We start from the raw sequence: 16,248 nt of genomic DNA on the forward strand, positions 1-16,248 counted from the left end.
TTTGCAGCCTAATGGGGAAGACCAACCACATACAAGCAAATTAGGACTTGATTTGAATTAGCGATACGTATAATAAAGAAAAAGCCAGATAATGTGTTAGGTACGGGGTGATTGTGTAGGGGTGGGGGGGTTGAGGAGAACCTGCCAGAGGAGGTGACATGTAAGCTGAAATAAGATGGGCTAGAAGGAACAGCTGTGGGGAGATGTGCAGAGTGTTCTAGGCAGAGGGAACAGCCAGTGCAAAGGCCCTGTGGTAGGAACAAGCTTGGAGGAGGGCCCAGGCCACTAGTATGCCTGGAGCAGCCACACTAGGTGAGTGAAAGGCGAGCAGCTGGAGATGAGGAGGGAGAGGAGCACAGGGCCCCAGGCAGGCAGGGCCTTACCAGTGAGGAGTACAATTTTTTTTTTAATTGTGGTAAATAACATATACGATCAAATTTACCACTTGAACCATTTTTAAGTGTACTGCTCAGTGGCATTAAGTACATTCACACTGTTGTGCAACCATCCCCACCATCCATCTCCAAAACTTTCTCGTTTTCCCAAACTGAAACTCTGTCCCCATGAAACACTAACTCCCTGCTCCCTCCAGCCTTATGAATTTTAAGTGGGACAGGAAGCCATCAGAGAGTTTTAAGCAGGGGACATGATCTGATTTCATTTTAAGAGATCACTTTAGCATTATGTCACTACAATTCACAACTCTTCCAGCCCATGTCGATTAAGCATCTACTGTGTGCTGGGCTCTGGGGATAGAACAATGAACAGGACAGACCCCCTGTCCACCGCTTATCATGGGGAGACTGATTGAAACAAAGAAACACAAAACACCATGACGGCATCTAGCAGCTCCTCCTGTACCTGTGTGTCTGTTTTTTCAGCTTGATTGAAATATATTTGACATATAAGATTGTGTAGGTTTCTGGTGCATATCTTGATGATTTGTTTGATATATATTGTAAGATGATTATCACAATAAGGTTGACACATCCATTACTTCACATAGTTACTTTGTGTGTGTGTGGTAAGAACATTTAAGATCTACTGTCTTAGCCTCTTTCAAGTATACTGTACAGGCTTGTTAACTAATCACCATGCTGTACATTACATCCTCAGGACTTATGCATCTTATAGCTGGGAGTCTGTATCCTTTGACCAACATCTCTCCTTTTCCCTCACCCCCCAGTCCCTGACAACCACCATTCTACCTTTGGTTTCTATGAATTTGGTTATTTTACATAACTGAGATCACTCAGTATTTGTCTTTCTCTGCCTGACTTATTTCACTTAGCATAATGCCCTCAAGTTTCATCCATGTTGTCCCAAATGGGCAGGATTTGCTTCCTTGTTATGGCTGAATTATATCCCATTATACATATATACACCACATCTTTATCCATGCATCTGTGAATGGACACTTAGGTTGTTTCCATGTCTTGGCTATTGTGAATAGTGCTGTAATGAACACGGGAGGGCTGATATCTCTTCAAGATACTGGTTTCATTTCCTCTGGATACATACCCAGAAGTGAGATTGCCAGATCATATGGTAGTTCTATTTTTAATTTTTTTTTGAGGAACCTCCCTACTGTTTTCCATAGCGGCTGCACCAATTTACATTCCCACCAGCAGTGCACAAGGGTTCCCCTTTCTCCGCATCCTCACCAACACTTCTTATCTCTTGTCTTTTCAATGAAGCCATTCTAACAGGTGTGGGTGGCATCTCGTGGTTTTGATTTGCATTTCCCTGATGATTCGTGATGTCAAGCACCTTTTCATGTATCTTGGCCATTTGTATCTCTTCTTTGGAAACACGTCTACTCAGGTCCTTTTCCTGTTTGTGTGTGTGTCTGTTTTTGTGTGTCCATCTCTGCAGATATGTTGTTCTCTCCTGTGTGTCCTGCTCTCTCTGTGTCTCTGGGTCTGTCTATGTATTTTTCCCTGTCTCTTTGTCACTATGTATGTCCTTGTATTTCACGCAGGTGGTTATCTGTCTTTCTTTATCTGTGCCGGTCTATGCCAGCCTGTGTGTTTCCCTCTCAGCCCATATGTCCACGAAGACAGAATGCTTAGTCATCCTCACAGCTGAATAGGGATAAAACCCTTCAGAGATTGGGCTGGGAAAAAGAGGCCATAGCCAGGCATGCAGATAAAGATAATACATCACACCTGAATGTTTAGAACTCAACAAGAATTTAAGGACTGAATAGCCAAACCTGTGAGATGCAGTCAAACAGTTCTCAGGGAAGTGTGAGCCTTCAAATGCACTTATTGGGAAATGAGGAAAGTCCAAAACAAATAGCACATCAGTTTCAGCTGAAGATTGAAAGAATGGAAGGGGCTCTCGGAGACTGAGTTCAGCTTCACAGATGGGGAAACTGCGGCCAAGAAAAGTTAAGCCACTTGCCCAAGTTCACAAAGCAGAGCAGTCACAGAAGAGCTGGGATTCAGAACCAGGTTTAGTCCCTCCCAGGCCATTGTTCAAAGACTGTGGAGACTTTTGGCATCACTTGCTTTAGAATTCTTTTTTTTATTATTATTTTACTAAAAAAAAATAATATGTCATGAATATAAGATAAGTGTTTTTTTGTTCTCTTCACTGAGCTTCCTGGTTGCTCAAATTTATTATAAATAGTACCTCTTGCTCAAAGAGTTGTCCCCATCTCCCAGGACAGACTGGCGCCTTACAAACTTGACCCTTGATTCCTAGATTGGGGGAAGTGGGGACTCAGCCTCAGAGACTCTTGGGTACCCACTCCCCAAAAGCAGGACTCAGGGGAAAGAAAAACTCGGTAGAAACAGGGTCGAGAAGGGGGTGGGCAGCCCACCTTCTGTCCTCCCCCTGCCAGGAAGCAATTTTGCAATCCTGACCCCTCCCTTTCCCCTGCCTGGCTCAGGTCCAGCCCCTAACGGGAACAGGATGTGGGTGGAGACTTCCCCATGGCTGGTGCCCCTGTCCCCAGCCCAGGCAGGTATAAGGCCACCTTGCCAGACCAAGGGAACCTGGATGGAAAAGACAGAGGCCGCCATGTCCTCTTGGAGCCCAGAGCGAAAACAGAGGTAGGTCCCCACCCCGCCGACCCTGGGCAGGCCCGGACACCAGGCAGTGCAGAGATCCATGGACATTCCGTCTGACCCACTGAAGTCACAGGGCCAGACGTAGGCCTGCAGGCTGGAACAGACTGACACTCAGGCTCCATCTATGGACAGACTCATTCCCATACACACACTTCCTGCAGAAGGCCCAGGTGGTCCACGGGCTGTAGTAACCAAGGATGTTCAGGTGGTCTCTAGGGCTGCTGGGCTAGGGCATTTCTGCTGGAGGGACCGGGAGGAACAGAAGCCCCAGCCCTCGAAGGGTTCCAGTACCAACTGTAAATCTCACCATCCCAAAGCCAAATGCCTGCCTCCAGACCTGTACAAGGCAGGATGCACTTTTCATGCTCAGAGTCCCGTTTGTATCTGGAGTCCAGAACTCTGGAGCAAGATGGGGCTGGGCACAGATAACCTAGACAGGGCTAGACAGAAAGAAGAACAGCCCAGAGGGGGAAACTGAGAATTCTGCTTGGAGGGTCAGAGAAAGCTTGGGAGGGTCAGAGAAAGCTTTGTGGAAAGGGGGCCATTGGAGCTGGGGTTTTGCAGGATGAGTAAGAGTTCATAGGCTCTGCCTTCAAAACATGAAGCCAGGGAGACAAGAAATGACCCAGAAAACAAGTGAGAGCAGAAGAAATTAGCAAGTTGGACTGCAAATAATTAATAGTCCCTTGGGGCTGGGCTGGCAATGGGGAAGGGTAGTATGTAGGGGTCAGACTAAGAAACTCAGGTTTCATAGAATTCTTCCTGGAACAGGAGCTACTTCTGGCATCTGTGGTGGGGGGGTGGGGTTGAAGGTGGAAGCCAGGAGAGGAGGAGGAGGGGACTGCTACACTAGTCCAGGCCAGCAATGAGGTGGCATGGTCCAGGGTGGTGAAATTAGAGGTGGGAAGAAGCAGGCAGATTCTGGGTATATTTTCACTTTGCTGGGTATATAATATCATTATTTTGACTTATTAAGCACTTTCTGTCATTGCCTGCAGCCCAGTAGGCTGGGACTCCCATCTTTCTAGAATCCTCTTCCTGCTGCTGTTATTTGTGGTCTCAGCCCAGGGGGTCACCCCAAATCCAGACGCCTGCCTGGTGTCCCACTCAGGTAACGGCAGCTCCATCTCCTGCCAACCACCTGCCAGACTCCCCCACTACTTCCCAGCTGACACCGTCTACCTGGCCGTGGAGTTCTTCAACCTGACTCAGCTGCCTGCCAACACCCTCCAGGGCATCCCTAACCTCCAGGAACTGCACCTTTCCAGCAACCAGCTGGAGGACCTCTCCGCCAAGTTCCTGCTGCCCGTGCCTCAGCTAAAGGTGCTTGATCTGACCCGCAACGCCCTGACCCGGCTGCCTCCTGGCCTCTTCCAGGTCTCAGCTGCCCTCCACACCCTGGTGCTGAAGGAAAACCAGCTGAAAGTTCTGGAGGCCTCGTGGCTGCACAGCCTGAAAGCCCTGCGGCATCTGGACCTATCCGGGAACCAGCTCCAGACGCTGCCCCCTGGGCTGCTGGCCAGTTTCACCGACCTGCTCATCCTTGACCTTGGCAATAACCAGCTGCAGACTTTGCCCCCTGACCTTCTGAACGGCCCCTTGAGGTTGGAACGGCTGCACCTCGAGGGCAATAGGTTGCAGGAGCTCAGAGAGGGCCTTCTGGTGCGCCAGCCAAAACTGCGCTACCTCTTCCTGAGCGACAACAGGCTGGCCACGGTGGCAGCCGGTGCCTTCCGAGGTCTGCAGAAGCTGGACATGCTGGACCTCTCCAACAACTTGCTGACCACCGTGCCCAAGGGGCTCTGGATGTCCTTGGGGAAGGCTGCCGGGAACATGAAGGATGGCTTTGACCTCTCAGGTAATCCGTGGATCTGCGACCAGAAACTGGACAACCTCTTTGAGTGGCTGGTGGCCAACGAAGACAAGATGTTCTTCCGCAATGACACACGCTGCGCTGGCCCTAAAGCCTTGAAGGGCCAAACCCTCCTAGCAGTGGCCAGGTCCCCTTGAAGGCTGGGGCTGGGGGCGGGGTGGGGAGGCAAGGCTTGGCAGGACGCTGCACCCCACTTAGCAAATAATCCCATCTTCTAAGGGTGAGGCTGGGCTTCCCATAGTTGCCGGGACCTGTTTTGCCCATGTTGCCCCAAACACACCTCGGGCTCTTCCTACTTCCTTGCCTCTGCTCAAGCTGTATCCTCTTCCAGAAATCTCTTTCCCCTATTTCCCGGGTGTCTTGGTCTCTGGCTCCTCCAACCTGTCCTGGCCACACTGAGGTTGGCTCAATCTGTCTCTGTCTCCCCCAGTTTCAGGGGTTCTCTGAGTGCAGGGCCTGGGGCTGGTTCCCTCTTACTCAGCATCACTCGGTTTGAGGTCAGACTGGAAGGGGTTAATAAATAACTGTTGAACAGAATTGGATGTATTTGCTGTGTTCCTTGCATTCTCCCAAGGCGAACTCCTAGGTCTCCAGAATGAAGCAGAAGGAAAGGAGAGGGATGCCATGAAATCCCAAATGGATAGCAATTGGTATCTGATGGCTGTGACTGCTCCTCCTCCTTCCCCCATCCTTGGATTTAACTGGTAATAAAACCCTGACCATTGCCCAAGGTGTCGTTTTACCAGTGGATTCCTTCCAGAGCTTGTGTCCTGGGGAAGGTTTAAATTAAACCAGACTGCTTCAGGGCTCCAAACAATTTTTCATGCTGGCCTGTGATAACCAGGGGAGCAGCTGCCCAGGACGAGCATGGGCAGGCTGGATGAGGCTGAACAGCTGGGCAGAGGCCCTGGGGGCTGTATTTTCACAGCTCCAGAACCTCGGGGCCACCTTCCAACACAATGTTGGGCATGGTGGGGGTCGAGGTCAGACTGGGGGGACCCTGGGATGTTTGGGGCATGCTCGGTTTTTGCAGCTCCCTGGAAGGAGGGTCATGCCCACGTTGGTGGTCATTCCAGGTGTGGTGATGAAAGCCAGGGTTCTGCAGTCTGGCAGAGCTGTGTTTGAATCAGATTCCTCAATCGCTAGGCGACCCAGGGCAAGTGGTTTAAGTATTCTGATCCTCACTTTGCTCGTCTGTAAAATGGGGATCCAAGTGAATGGGCCGGCCTGTCTTCCGGCCTAGTTAAGCGGCAGGTTTTAAAAAGTAAAAAGACCGTGAGGACTTGCCCAAGGTCACTGGGCAAAGCGGTGGGGGGGCTGTGATCGCCCTCCACCGTCTCTGCGGCAACAGCAGTGAGGGTAACAGGTGGCCAAACTTAGCCAAGGAAAGTAGCTCAACCCTTAGCATAGAGCGTCCCCAAGTTGCTATGGCAACCGCGGGGCGCTCTGGGAGCCCCTGGGTAGGGCGAGGGGCCCCGGAGCCCCGCCCCGGGCACGCCCCTCAGGCCTCTCCCTATTGGTCGGTCCCCGAAGGTCCCGCCCCCAAGTCACTATAAGGCGGGCGGGGAAGGCTGGGGTCGGAGACTGGAGCTTAAGTTGGGTCTGCTGCAGTACCTGTGGGCTGAAGCTGAACGTGCCCGGGTGAGTACCTCGCAGGCGGCGTTCAGGAGTGCCCAGCAGGCCCGGGGGCGCGGTGGGTGGGGGGGAGGCCGAGAGTCCAGCGGCTTGGGGAGAGGAGTGGCGTGACAGGCTGGAGCAGGTGGCTGAGACCCTTGGCCCAGTTGGCAAAAGCTCAGGACCCAGTTGGGAGAGGACTAGCGTTCTGAGGGCGCTGGGTGCGGACGGGGGAAGAACTGCAGGCGGGGAGTCTGAGGTCGAAGTCCCGCTCTGAGTCTACTTAGCTGAGTGACCTTGGGCCCACCATGGACCTGCTGTGTGCCTCAGTTTCCCTGTGTGTCAAACTGGACTGTGGGTTTACTGGGATTCTGCGGCAACCACCTAAACTCCCGCAGGGGGCTGCTTGCACGGTTCCATCCCGGGCCAGGGCAACAGAGATCTTCCCTAACTGCAGCGGAGGCAACAGCCCACACAGGTGAAGGCATTTGCCCAAAGTAACACAGCAGGTAATGGGCGGACTCGAACAGGTGTCTCTCTGCCCAGAGCCCATGCTTTGAATCACTGCAGGGCCTCCACTTTGTCAGAGGTTTTCTACTGTGCACCTGCTGTGTGCAGAGCCCTGTGCATGCATTGTCCCTGCCCAGGGCGCTCTGAGGTAGGCATTATCATTACCTCATTTTGCAGATGAGGAAACTGAGGCCCCAAGAGGGAAAGAGACTTGCCCGGGTCACCAAGCCCAGCCAGACAGAACCCAGGGCCTGAGCGGGAGCCGGGAGGGCTGGCGTGCAGGGGCCCGTCACTCTGTCCTGCCCCCAGGGTGACCCTGTTTGCAGTAGGCATGTCAGAAGATGAGGCGGCTCAGGCCCCCAGACCCAGCTTGTGGGAGCAGGACCAGCAGGTAAGGGGCTGCACCTCCCATGGAGCTCGGCACGGGAGGGGGGGGCAGTCCCTCCTGGGACAGTTTCAGACTGGGTCCCCCTGCTCTTGCTTCGAGCACCTTACTCTGAGGGCATTTTGGAGCGTGGTTGGGGGAGGCACATTCTACCCATTTCCCAGAGGGGCAAAGTGAGGCCCAGGGAAGGGTGTGTCTCTGGGGTGTGTCTCTCCAGACACTCTCAGCCAGCTTACCTGGCTTCTGCCCAACTCTCTCCCACTCCCATCTCCGGGTCTTTACCTGTATCTCTGTTTCTGTGTCCACCATCATGGCACTCTGAACAACAACAACAATAATAATAGCAGCAATCACGGCCTATACTCTGCATCATTCACTGTTCCAAGCGCTTCACGTATTGTCCTCCTTGAATCCCCATCACAGCCCTAAAAACCCATTTTACAGATAGGGAGACTGAGGCACAGAGCAGTTCACACAATTGCCCAAGCTCACACAGCTTGGAAGTGGAGAACCAGAACTGAACGCAGGTGGTCTTGCTCCAGAGGCTGTGCCCTTAATGACCAGACACTAATTGCTCTTCCCTCAAGGAGACTGAGTCTTTCAGAACCGGTCCCGCTCTGTGTATGCTGTTGAGAACAGGAGCTCTAGGCGCACCTCGGTGTGGGTGTCCATTGCCTGCACACAGCTGCGCTCAATACACTTCCCCCCCACCCCTCTCACCTGCCCCTCATCCCAGCCCAGAGAGGGTGAGTGGGCTCTCTAGCATGTGGCTGAGCCCCCCACCTCCACCTGGGACCCCTCTGATGCCACCCCTTCCTGCAGAACGTGGTGCAGCGTGTGGCAGCCCTGCCCCTGGTCAAGGCCACGTGCACCGCGGTCTCCAATGCTTACAGCGCCGCCAAGGACAGGCACCCGCTGCTGGGCTCCACCTGCCGCCTGGCTGAGCACTGCATGTGCAGCCTGACCACGCGTGCCCTGGACCACGCCCAGCCGCTGCTCAGCCACCTGCAGCCCCAGCGTGAGTCCCCCTGGCCAGAGTCCTGGGTCCTGTGGTTTGTCCCACTGCCCCACCCTCTCATGCTCCATCTGCATGACAGGTGCTGCAGTGGACCCCCTGAGACAGGTGTCCCTCTGCAGTCTCACCTATGCTGTGTGCCTTTACTCTGTCCACATGCCTGTCCCCCATCCACCTGTGTCACCCCCTTTCTTGGTCCTTCTGCCTGTGCCATCTCACCCTCCATTCTCTGCCTGTCCCGTCCCCCATTCCACCTGCATCCCTCATGCCCTCTGTCTCTGCTTATTTGTCCCTCTGTAGTTTGATCACCTGCCCGTCTGCCCTTAGCTGCTTCCTTGGGGCTCCCCTCCTTTTGTCCCCATCTTGTCTGTCTCACTGTCCTCCTCCCTTTGGTTAGCCTGATGTGCCTTGGGTCCCTTTGTCTGTCCAATCTCCCTCCCCTGTCTGCCCCTTCCTCCACCTGTCCTGAGCCTATGACCAGCTCAGGGGGTCCAACCTGGCAGTGGGGTTGGGGGACAGAAAGACCCTCGGCCTCGCATCTGACCGAGGAAGGGGATCACCTGAGGGTCCCAGCCCAGGGCCTCGCCTGCCTCCTTCTCAGCCAGCTTGTGTGACCTTGAGCCTGCTCGCTGGAGCGTCTGAGCTGGACATGGATGAGGAGTCACCTTGGTGCTGGCAGCAGCGGTGGCAGGGTGGAGGCGGGAAGGGCAGAGAGGCAGGGTCCAGCCTGGTGGCTCACCCACACACTCAGGGTCCCGGCCCTTTGCAGGGGGCTAGCCAGGTGCCCCCTCTCTCTTTCCCTCCGTGTGTGTGTGTGTGTCCTTTTTTCTCTGCCTCTCCCTCCAGCATCCCCTCCCTCTATGTCCCTGTGTCCCTCTCTCCCTTGACATCTCCCCGATTCTCGCTTGCTGCCTCTCTGTCTCCAGTGGCCACAGTGAACGATCTCGTCTGCAGGGGCCTGGACAAGCTGGGGGAGAAGCTGCCCTTTCTCCAGCAACCTTCAGAGACGGTACCCAGCACCACCAGATTGTGGGGAAGCTGTAGGGGGTGGAGGTGGCAGTGAGAAACGCAGCCTTGAACACCTGGGCCAGCTGGACTCCAGGACCCAGTCAGGCTTTGGTCAACTGGAACAAAACAGCAGCCAGATGAAAATAATTGACACCCTTGTTTACTGAGCACATATGTGCCAGCTGGTGCTGGCAATCCCTTCAGCAACTCCGTGAGGAAGATTTGATTTTCCTCCATTTTATAAGAGGGGAAATTGTGGCCCAGAGCCAAACAGGGGCCAGGGGTCCTTGCCTCGCAGCCCCAGGGAGCTGGGGGCAGGGGAAGGGAGCCGGAGACCTACAGCAACTGGAGCTGGGCCCCTTCCGCCAGGTGGTGACCTCGGCCAAGGACGCGGTGGCCAGTGGCGTGACAGGCATGGTGGGCCTGGCTCGGCAAGGCCGCCGCTGGAGTTTGGAGCTGAAACGATCCATGAGCCATGCCGTGGACGTAGTGCTGGGCAAGTCAGAGGAGCTGGTGGACCACTTTCTGCCCATGACTGAGGAGGAGCTTGGTAAGGCCAGAGGCCCCCCCAGCCACCGCTCGCCCCTGAATCCTCCTACCCATCCCTGGATGTTACGGATCAGAGAGGTCCCGGCCTCACCCAAGGCCACATAGCAAATCAGTAGGGAACATGGAGCTCCAGCCCAGGCCTGACCTCCCCCAACCCGCATCCTACTAGAGATCTGACTGCCCAGAGCCCCAAGAGTATATGGGGCTTATAGACTTGAGGGCCACGGCCTCCAGCTGGTGGCCCTCCATACTGTAGTATTTGGCCTGTGCAATGCCTTTAAAATGGTTTAATTCATCACATGCATTTAAACATCAGGTTTTGCCCTACAAATCCTGATTTCTAACTTGCCTTGGAAAATCAGATATTTGGGTTGAATGGCGTCCTCCCCTTTACGTGGTTCCCTTGAACCCTACCATTCTCCAGTGTTCTGCATCTAGTCCGTTGACCCTGGAGACAATCTGACCTCCGAACCCTGCTTTATGGCACTAGAGGAACATGGGGCGTGCCCCCTCCTTCGCAGAAAGGCTGTGAGCCATTGTTGAAGCACCTTCTGTGGGCCAAACACTTGTAAGCGACTCTTTCATTATTATAAGCTCCATTCACAGATGAGGAAAATCGAGGTAAAGAGACCTGGGATTCACACCGAGGCAGTCAGTCAAGTGGTTACGAGTGCCTGGGTTCGAATCCGGGTCGGCCTCTTGCACCCCGTGGGACTTCACCTCTCTTTACCTTGGGTTTCCTCATCTGTAAATAGAGCTAATAATAGTGCCTACATGGTAGGGCTTGGGGACGGTCGCATGAATTGATATTGTAGAGGGGAAATATACAAGCTGTGGGAGCCCATGGGCGTGTCCACCCAGAAGTGGAGGGTGTGGCCACGCTGACTCCCCTCCCCATCCCGTCCTCCAGCGGCGCTGGCAGCGGAGGTTGAGGGCCCAGAAGTGGGCTCCGTGGAAGAGCAGCGGAGACATCAGGGCTACTTTGTACGCCTGGGTTCCCTGTCGGCGCGGCTCCGCCACCTGGCATATGAGCACTCTCTGGGGAAACTGAGGCGGAGGAAACACCACGCCCAGGACACGCTGGCCCAGTTGCAGGAGACTCTGGAGCTGGTGAGAGCCCTCTGTCTGCCCCCCTTTCCCACCCCGTGATGCAGGCCAGCATGCGTGGATTGAGTGCCCGCGGACTACCTGGTCCCCTGCTAGTCTGAAAGGGGGAGGCGGAACCGTGTATGTGCAGGGCTCGGCAGAGGAAGGACCCGGGGCTGGAGGCATTCAGTGGGGGTCAAGGCTCAGCTTGGGGAGGCAGGAAGAGGTTTTGTGGAGGAGGGGAAGTTATAGGCGGTTAAGATGGATGGGAAGAGAGTGAAGGTACCTCTTCCCGGGCTCTCCCATCACCAATCACAATCTTCCCAGCCTTTAGGTTCTAGCTGATAACCCAGCTTCTTTCCCCGTTGTGCATCGCTCCCTGCTCCAAAGGAACATAACAGCTCCTGTTTTCTGGGTTTGATGAGTTCAGACGCCCCTAACCTGCTCCTCCTGCATCCCTCTCCCCATCTCAACTGATGACAGCCCTGTCCTTCCAGGGCCTCAGGCCAAAACCTGGGAGTCACCCTCAACTTCCCTCCTCTCCTCCTCTCCCACATCCGACATATCAGCCAGTACTGTTGGCTCTGCCTTCAAAGTCTACCCAGAACCCGCCCACATCTCCTCCTTTCTCTTGCTCCACCTGGGTCCAGCCCCCATGATTACTCAACCTGGTGGTCCTGGTTTCCCATCCTGGACCCCACAGTCTGTCCTTCCTGAACCAGCCACCAGAGGGCACCTGTGAGCACCGGAGTGGGCTAATTTCACTGAGCAGAGTGTCCTCAAGGTTCATCCATGTTGTAGCGTGTTTCAGAATTTCCTTCCTTTTTAAGGCTGAATAACAGTCATCCCTCAGTATCTGCGAGGGATTGGTTCCAGGACCCCCCACGGATACCAAAATCCGAGGATGCTCAAGTCACTTCTGTAAAATGGCGCAGTTCTGCATCCACAGATCCAACCAACTGCGAATCTTGGTTGAATCCGCAGATGCAGAACCCGCGGATACGGAGGGCAGGCTGTTCTACTGTGTGGATCACGGTTTATGTCTATTAATCTTCTAATACCTGCCCTGTCCTGGGCACTGAAGGCACAGTGGCCCCCTCAGGACACTCACAGTCCAGTAGGGGGACTAGGGTCATGATGGGAGGGCATGCTGGGTTCTGTGGGACCCGGAGGAGGGATCCACCCAGCCAGGAGCCGGGAAGGGAGACTTCTTGGAGTGGGTGACGTCTATAGTGAGACTTGAACTGAAGTGAACCAGGCAGGGGGATGGGATGGAGAGGAGAGTGTTCCTAGCAGAGGCACAAGCATGGGCAAAACCTGGCAGTGAGTCTGAGTTTCAGGGGAACCACAGGTCTCAGGTCTGGCCATGGGCAGGGGAGAAAATGGGCAGATCAGCCAGGCTGGATCAGTAGGCGCGGAAGGTTCGCATACAGTGGATGTTCCGTAAATGCCTACTGAGGCCAGATCCACACTAGGGTCCTGGTTCCCCCAACACTCCAAATCCTCCAGTTCTGACTACTATGGTCCCCGTCCCCACAGATTGACCACATGCAGTGTGGGGTGACGCCCATCACCCCAGCCCACCCTGGGAAGGTGCATGAGCTGTGGGAGGGCTGGAGCCAGCACTCCCCAGAGAACGGCCACCGCAGTCAGGTAAGATGGTGTGGAGGAGGGGGGTTGGGGGGGCGTGGGAGGGGTTTCTGGATCTGCCAGGGGTTGCCAGGGGCGGGGCTCCAGCCGGCTCCAACCAAGTACTGAGGTCAGCTGGTTGGAGAGTCCGTGGGGAAACTGTGGCAGGGCGGGGGTCCTGGTGGAGGTCCATCCGGGACACCCAGGCCCTTCCCCTCCCCCCGCCCCCCCCCTCAGGCGGAGCTGGAGACCCTGGTGCTGTCCCGTAGCCTGATACGGGAGCTGCAGAGCACCGTGGACGCGCTGGAGACCAGCGTGCGGGGCCTGCCCCCCAGCGCCCAGGAGAAGGTGGCCGAGGTGCGGCGCAGCGTGGACGCCCTGCAGGCCGCCTTCGCCGACGCCAGCTGCTTCGAGGACGTGCCGGCGGCCGTGCTGGCCGAGGGCCGGGGCAGCGTGGCCCGGGCCCACACGTGCGTGGACGAGCTGCTGGAGCTGGTGGTGCAGGCCGTGCCCCTGCCCTGGCTGGTCGGGCCCTTCGCGCCCATCCTCGTGGAGCGGCCTGGGCCCCCGCCCGACCTGGAGGCCCTGGTGGATGAGGTCGTGGGGGGGCCCGACCCCCGCTGGGCGCACCTGCACTGGCCAGCCCAGCAGAAAGCCTGGCAGGCCCAGTACGGGGACGGGATGGGCCTCTCCGGGGACATTCCCGAGGAGGAGGCTGAGCCCCCCAGCTGCCGCAAGCACACCGTGATGCCAGAACTGGACTTCTGAGCCGATGGGGCCGTGCGGCAGCGAAGGCAGCTGGAGGCCGTCCTGCACCCCGAGATCCCTGCTGCCCCCTAGCAGCCATGCAACAGTATTACTAGCCGATGCCTTGGCCTTGGCCCAGGCACAGAGTTGGGGGCTGGGGACCTAACTCTGAATCCTAGACCAGCTTCACTGATATTAGACCATCCCTAGTCTTTCCCTTGGACATATGAGGACTTGAACCTAACTCAGGTCTGACTAGCCCCAAGCTGCATTCACTGGCTGTGGTCCCGCATTGCCCCACCCCAAGAAGCTGATCAAAACTCCCCAGAGAGTTGCATGTTTTGCCCAGATAGAAGCACACGCTTCTGTTTGGGGTTTTGAAAAGTGAGTGTCCCCTTCCTCCCCCAGCTTGTCTATCCTGGACTGAGGGGTCCCCAAAGATGCTTCAACGGCTGGACCTGCCACACCCACTTGCTTTGCTGTTTGGGGTTTTGCTCTCCAGAATAAAGGTGCTTCGTGTTGTCTAAAGGCCAGTGGCCTCTGTTCCAGCCGAGGTGGGTCTCAGTGGCGGGGTGCTGGGGGCCTCAGAGGTGTGCGACTGTATGGCACGAGCCAGGGTTCGAAATTTCAAAGGAGTGATGCCTCCCTGACCAGCTTGATATCTTGTCTGGAGTTTCACCGTTAGTGCTCCACCCACCCGGGTTAAGTATTCAGATGTAGGTTCCTGGAATGGAAGCTGTTCCCACTTTAATGAATTTCTTGGAAACTGCAAAGGATCAAGAGGAGGGAGCTAAGAGGGAGCAGCCCTTCCTATGCCCTCCTCACTGGACCTGTAGGAGCTGAGCTTGCTGTGGCTTCTCTGGCTGCACTGGTCAGGATGGGGGACACAAACGCAGGGTAAGGGGCACAGGCCAGTCTCGTGGGGGCTCCCCGTCCTCTGACCGTGTTCTTGGCTGTCCCTCAAACTCCCCTGTGGCCAGGCAGGGTGTTGGGAAAGCACAGTCTGATGTGGTGAGGTCAGGGTGTTCCCTGGCTTCCTTGGGACCTGGTACAGGGGTGGCTCTGGGAGTGCCAACTACTTCCCACCAGTTAGATTCACTTCCCTGCCCCTCCTCGGGAATGTCCGTGGCTCCCTTTGCCCTCAGACCAAACATCCACGTTCCTCACCCTGGCATTTGAGGACTTCTGGTTTCATCCTTGGGCTGATAGAGACGCTGCTGCAGTCCCACTGAATTGTGCACATTCCCCCACCTCAGGGCCTTTGTTCAGGCTGTGCCTGGAATGCCTCCCCGCCCCCATCTCTCAGCTACATCTCATCCATCCTTAAGCCCAGCCCCAATGCCACCTCCTCCAGGAAGCCTTCTGACTCTGCCCTGACTCTCCCCTGGTGTGGGATAGCTCCAACCCTCTGCAGCCCACCTTCTTGGGGCTCTAAGTGCTTTCTACCTGGACATAAACCACAGGCAGCCTTGCCTTCTCTTCCCTCACAAGGCTGGGGGCTCCTGGAGGGCCAGGCTTGGTGAGGATGAGCTGAATGACACACAGAAGGGGCAGGTGACAGAGGGACCGGCTCAGGCAAAGGCACAGCAGTGGAAAATCAGTTTGACCAGCACTGAGGGGAGGGAAAGAGCATGAGGTAAGTCCTGGAATTTGGGGGGAGGGAGCAGTAGTTAAGGCCCTGAGGTTGAGTCCCTGCCTTGCCTACAAACGGATGGGTAAGCAACTGCTCCTCTCCAAACCTCAGTTTTCTCCTCTGTGAAACAGGTATGAAAGTAGGAGTAAGGCAGCAGCCCTCAGTCCTAGTAGGCCGTTTACCTGTGGAAGCTATTGTTCATTCACTCATTCATTGGTTCATTTAATAAATAGCGCCTGCTGTGTTCCAGGTAGTCTTACACCCTGCAGGCACGGCAGTGAGCAAAATGCAGAAAATGCCCTCTAGGAGGGACAGACCATAAATAATAAAAATAGGTAAATTTTTGGTCTTAGTAGGTGATGAGAAATAAAAGCTGGAGGATGGGGAGTGTGCAGGGGTACAAGGAGGACGATATTTTTTTAAATAGGAGAGGAGGGGTCCAGGAAGATCTTTCTGAAAAGGTGACATATGTGCAAAGATGGACGAGCATTCCTCACAAAGGGCAGCTAGTGCAAAGGTCTTGGGGCAGGACCGGGCCTGGCGTGTTGGAGGAACAGCCGGGAGGCCCGTGTGTCTGGAGCAGAGTGTGCGAGGGGGAGAGAGAGGGAGGAGGGAGGAGGGAGGGGACAGGGTGGGTCTTGTGGGCCACAGGAAGGACTTGGGCTTTTACCCTGAGGGAGGTGGGAGTCCTGGAGGGCTGTGGGCAGAGGAAGGAAGGGGCCTGACTCGGTGTTTATGATCTTTTTTATTATTTTTGCTGGGTTTCTCCCCCTTCGCCATGCTGTGGCAGGCCTGCGGGGAGGGGAGGGGAAGGGAGAGGCACACCCTGGGTTTCCCACCCCCCTTTGCCACCACCTTTGGGAAGCATTGGCTGAGGAGTTTGGGAGACACCCCTGTTTTGTTCCCCAACTGTTTGGCAAACACAGTGATGGCTCCAAGGAAACGACCTGGGGGTCATCAGGCCCAGTGGCTGGACCTTCCCTCCTCCCAGCTTAGCACCCAGAGCCATCAACTGGACACAGCTGGGATCCCTGTCCCAGGGGCGGGCAGGGGGCATTCAGGGAGGGCGTAGCAGTCATGTCTCTGCCTGCACACCCACCCACAGACAGCCTGCTGGCATAT

The 16,248-nt window shown here is 55.6% G+C and overlaps 2 protein-coding genes across 7 annotated transcripts; both read left to right on the top strand.

Annotated features, from left to right (window-relative positions):
- Positions 1 to 2,919: 2,919 nt before the first annotated feature.
- On the top strand, positions 2,920 to 5,480 carry LRG1 (leucine rich alpha-2-glycoprotein 1; the record flags this gene model as incomplete). Its single annotated transcript, XM_081230740.1, has 2 exons — positions 2,920 to 3,059; positions 4,076 to 5,480. 2 exons carry the CDS (start codon positions 2,920 to 2,922, stop codon positions 5,085 to 5,087), a joined length of 1,152 nt encoding a protein of 383 aa, XP_081086866.1. The 3' UTR covers positions 5,088 to 5,480.
- Positions 5,481 to 5,628: 148 nt separating this feature from the next.
- Positions 5,629 to 15,613, top strand: PLIN5 (perilipin 5). Of its 6 annotated transcripts, XM_081230737.1 has the most exons (9): positions 6,575 to 6,591; positions 6,963 to 7,073; positions 7,384 to 7,465; positions 8,282 to 8,477; positions 9,401 to 9,483; positions 9,852 to 10,032; positions 10,942 to 11,141; positions 12,657 to 12,770; positions 12,984 to 15,613. In XM_081230737.1, exons 3-9 carry the CDS (start codon positions 7,406 to 7,408, stop codon positions 13,512 to 13,514), a joined length of 1,365 nt encoding a protein of 454 aa, XP_081086863.1. In that variant the 5' UTR covers positions 6,575 to 6,591; positions 6,963 to 7,073; positions 7,384 to 7,405; the 3' UTR covers positions 13,515 to 15,613. The 6 variants fall into 6 exon arrangements, with proteins under 6 accessions (XP_081086862.1, XP_081086865.1, XP_081086864.1 ...); XM_081230736.1 differs by lacking the exon at positions 6,575 to 6,591 and adding an exon at positions 5,629 to 5,654 and having other exon boundaries at positions 6,963 to 7,465; XM_081230739.1 differs by lacking the exon at positions 6,963 to 7,073 and having other exon boundaries at positions 6,536 to 6,591; positions 7,404 to 7,465.
- Positions 15,614 to 16,248: the final 635 nt, after the last annotated feature.

This window comes from Mesoplodon bidens (assembly GCF_964165515.1).
Source record: "Mesoplodon bidens genome assembly, chromosome: 4".
Taxonomy (NCBI): Eukaryota; Metazoa; Chordata; class Mammalia; order Artiodactyla; family Ziphiidae; genus Mesoplodon; species Mesoplodon bidens.

Bases quoted from the DNA above. Each gene is read 5' to 3' on its own strand.
- PLIN5 (XM_081230734.1), top strand. From the start codon at position 6,873: ATGGACCTGCTGTGTGCCTCAGTTTCCCTGTGTGTCAAACTGGACTGT. The intron at 7,466-8,281 runs GTAAGGGGCTGC...CCCTTCCTGCAG, and splicing joins TGTGGGAGCAGGACCAGCAG to AACGTGGTGCAGCGTGTGGC. The intron at 11,142-12,656 runs GTGAGAGCCCTC...CCGTCCCCACAG, and splicing joins TGCAGGAGACTCTGGAGCTG to ATTGACCACATGCAGTGTGG.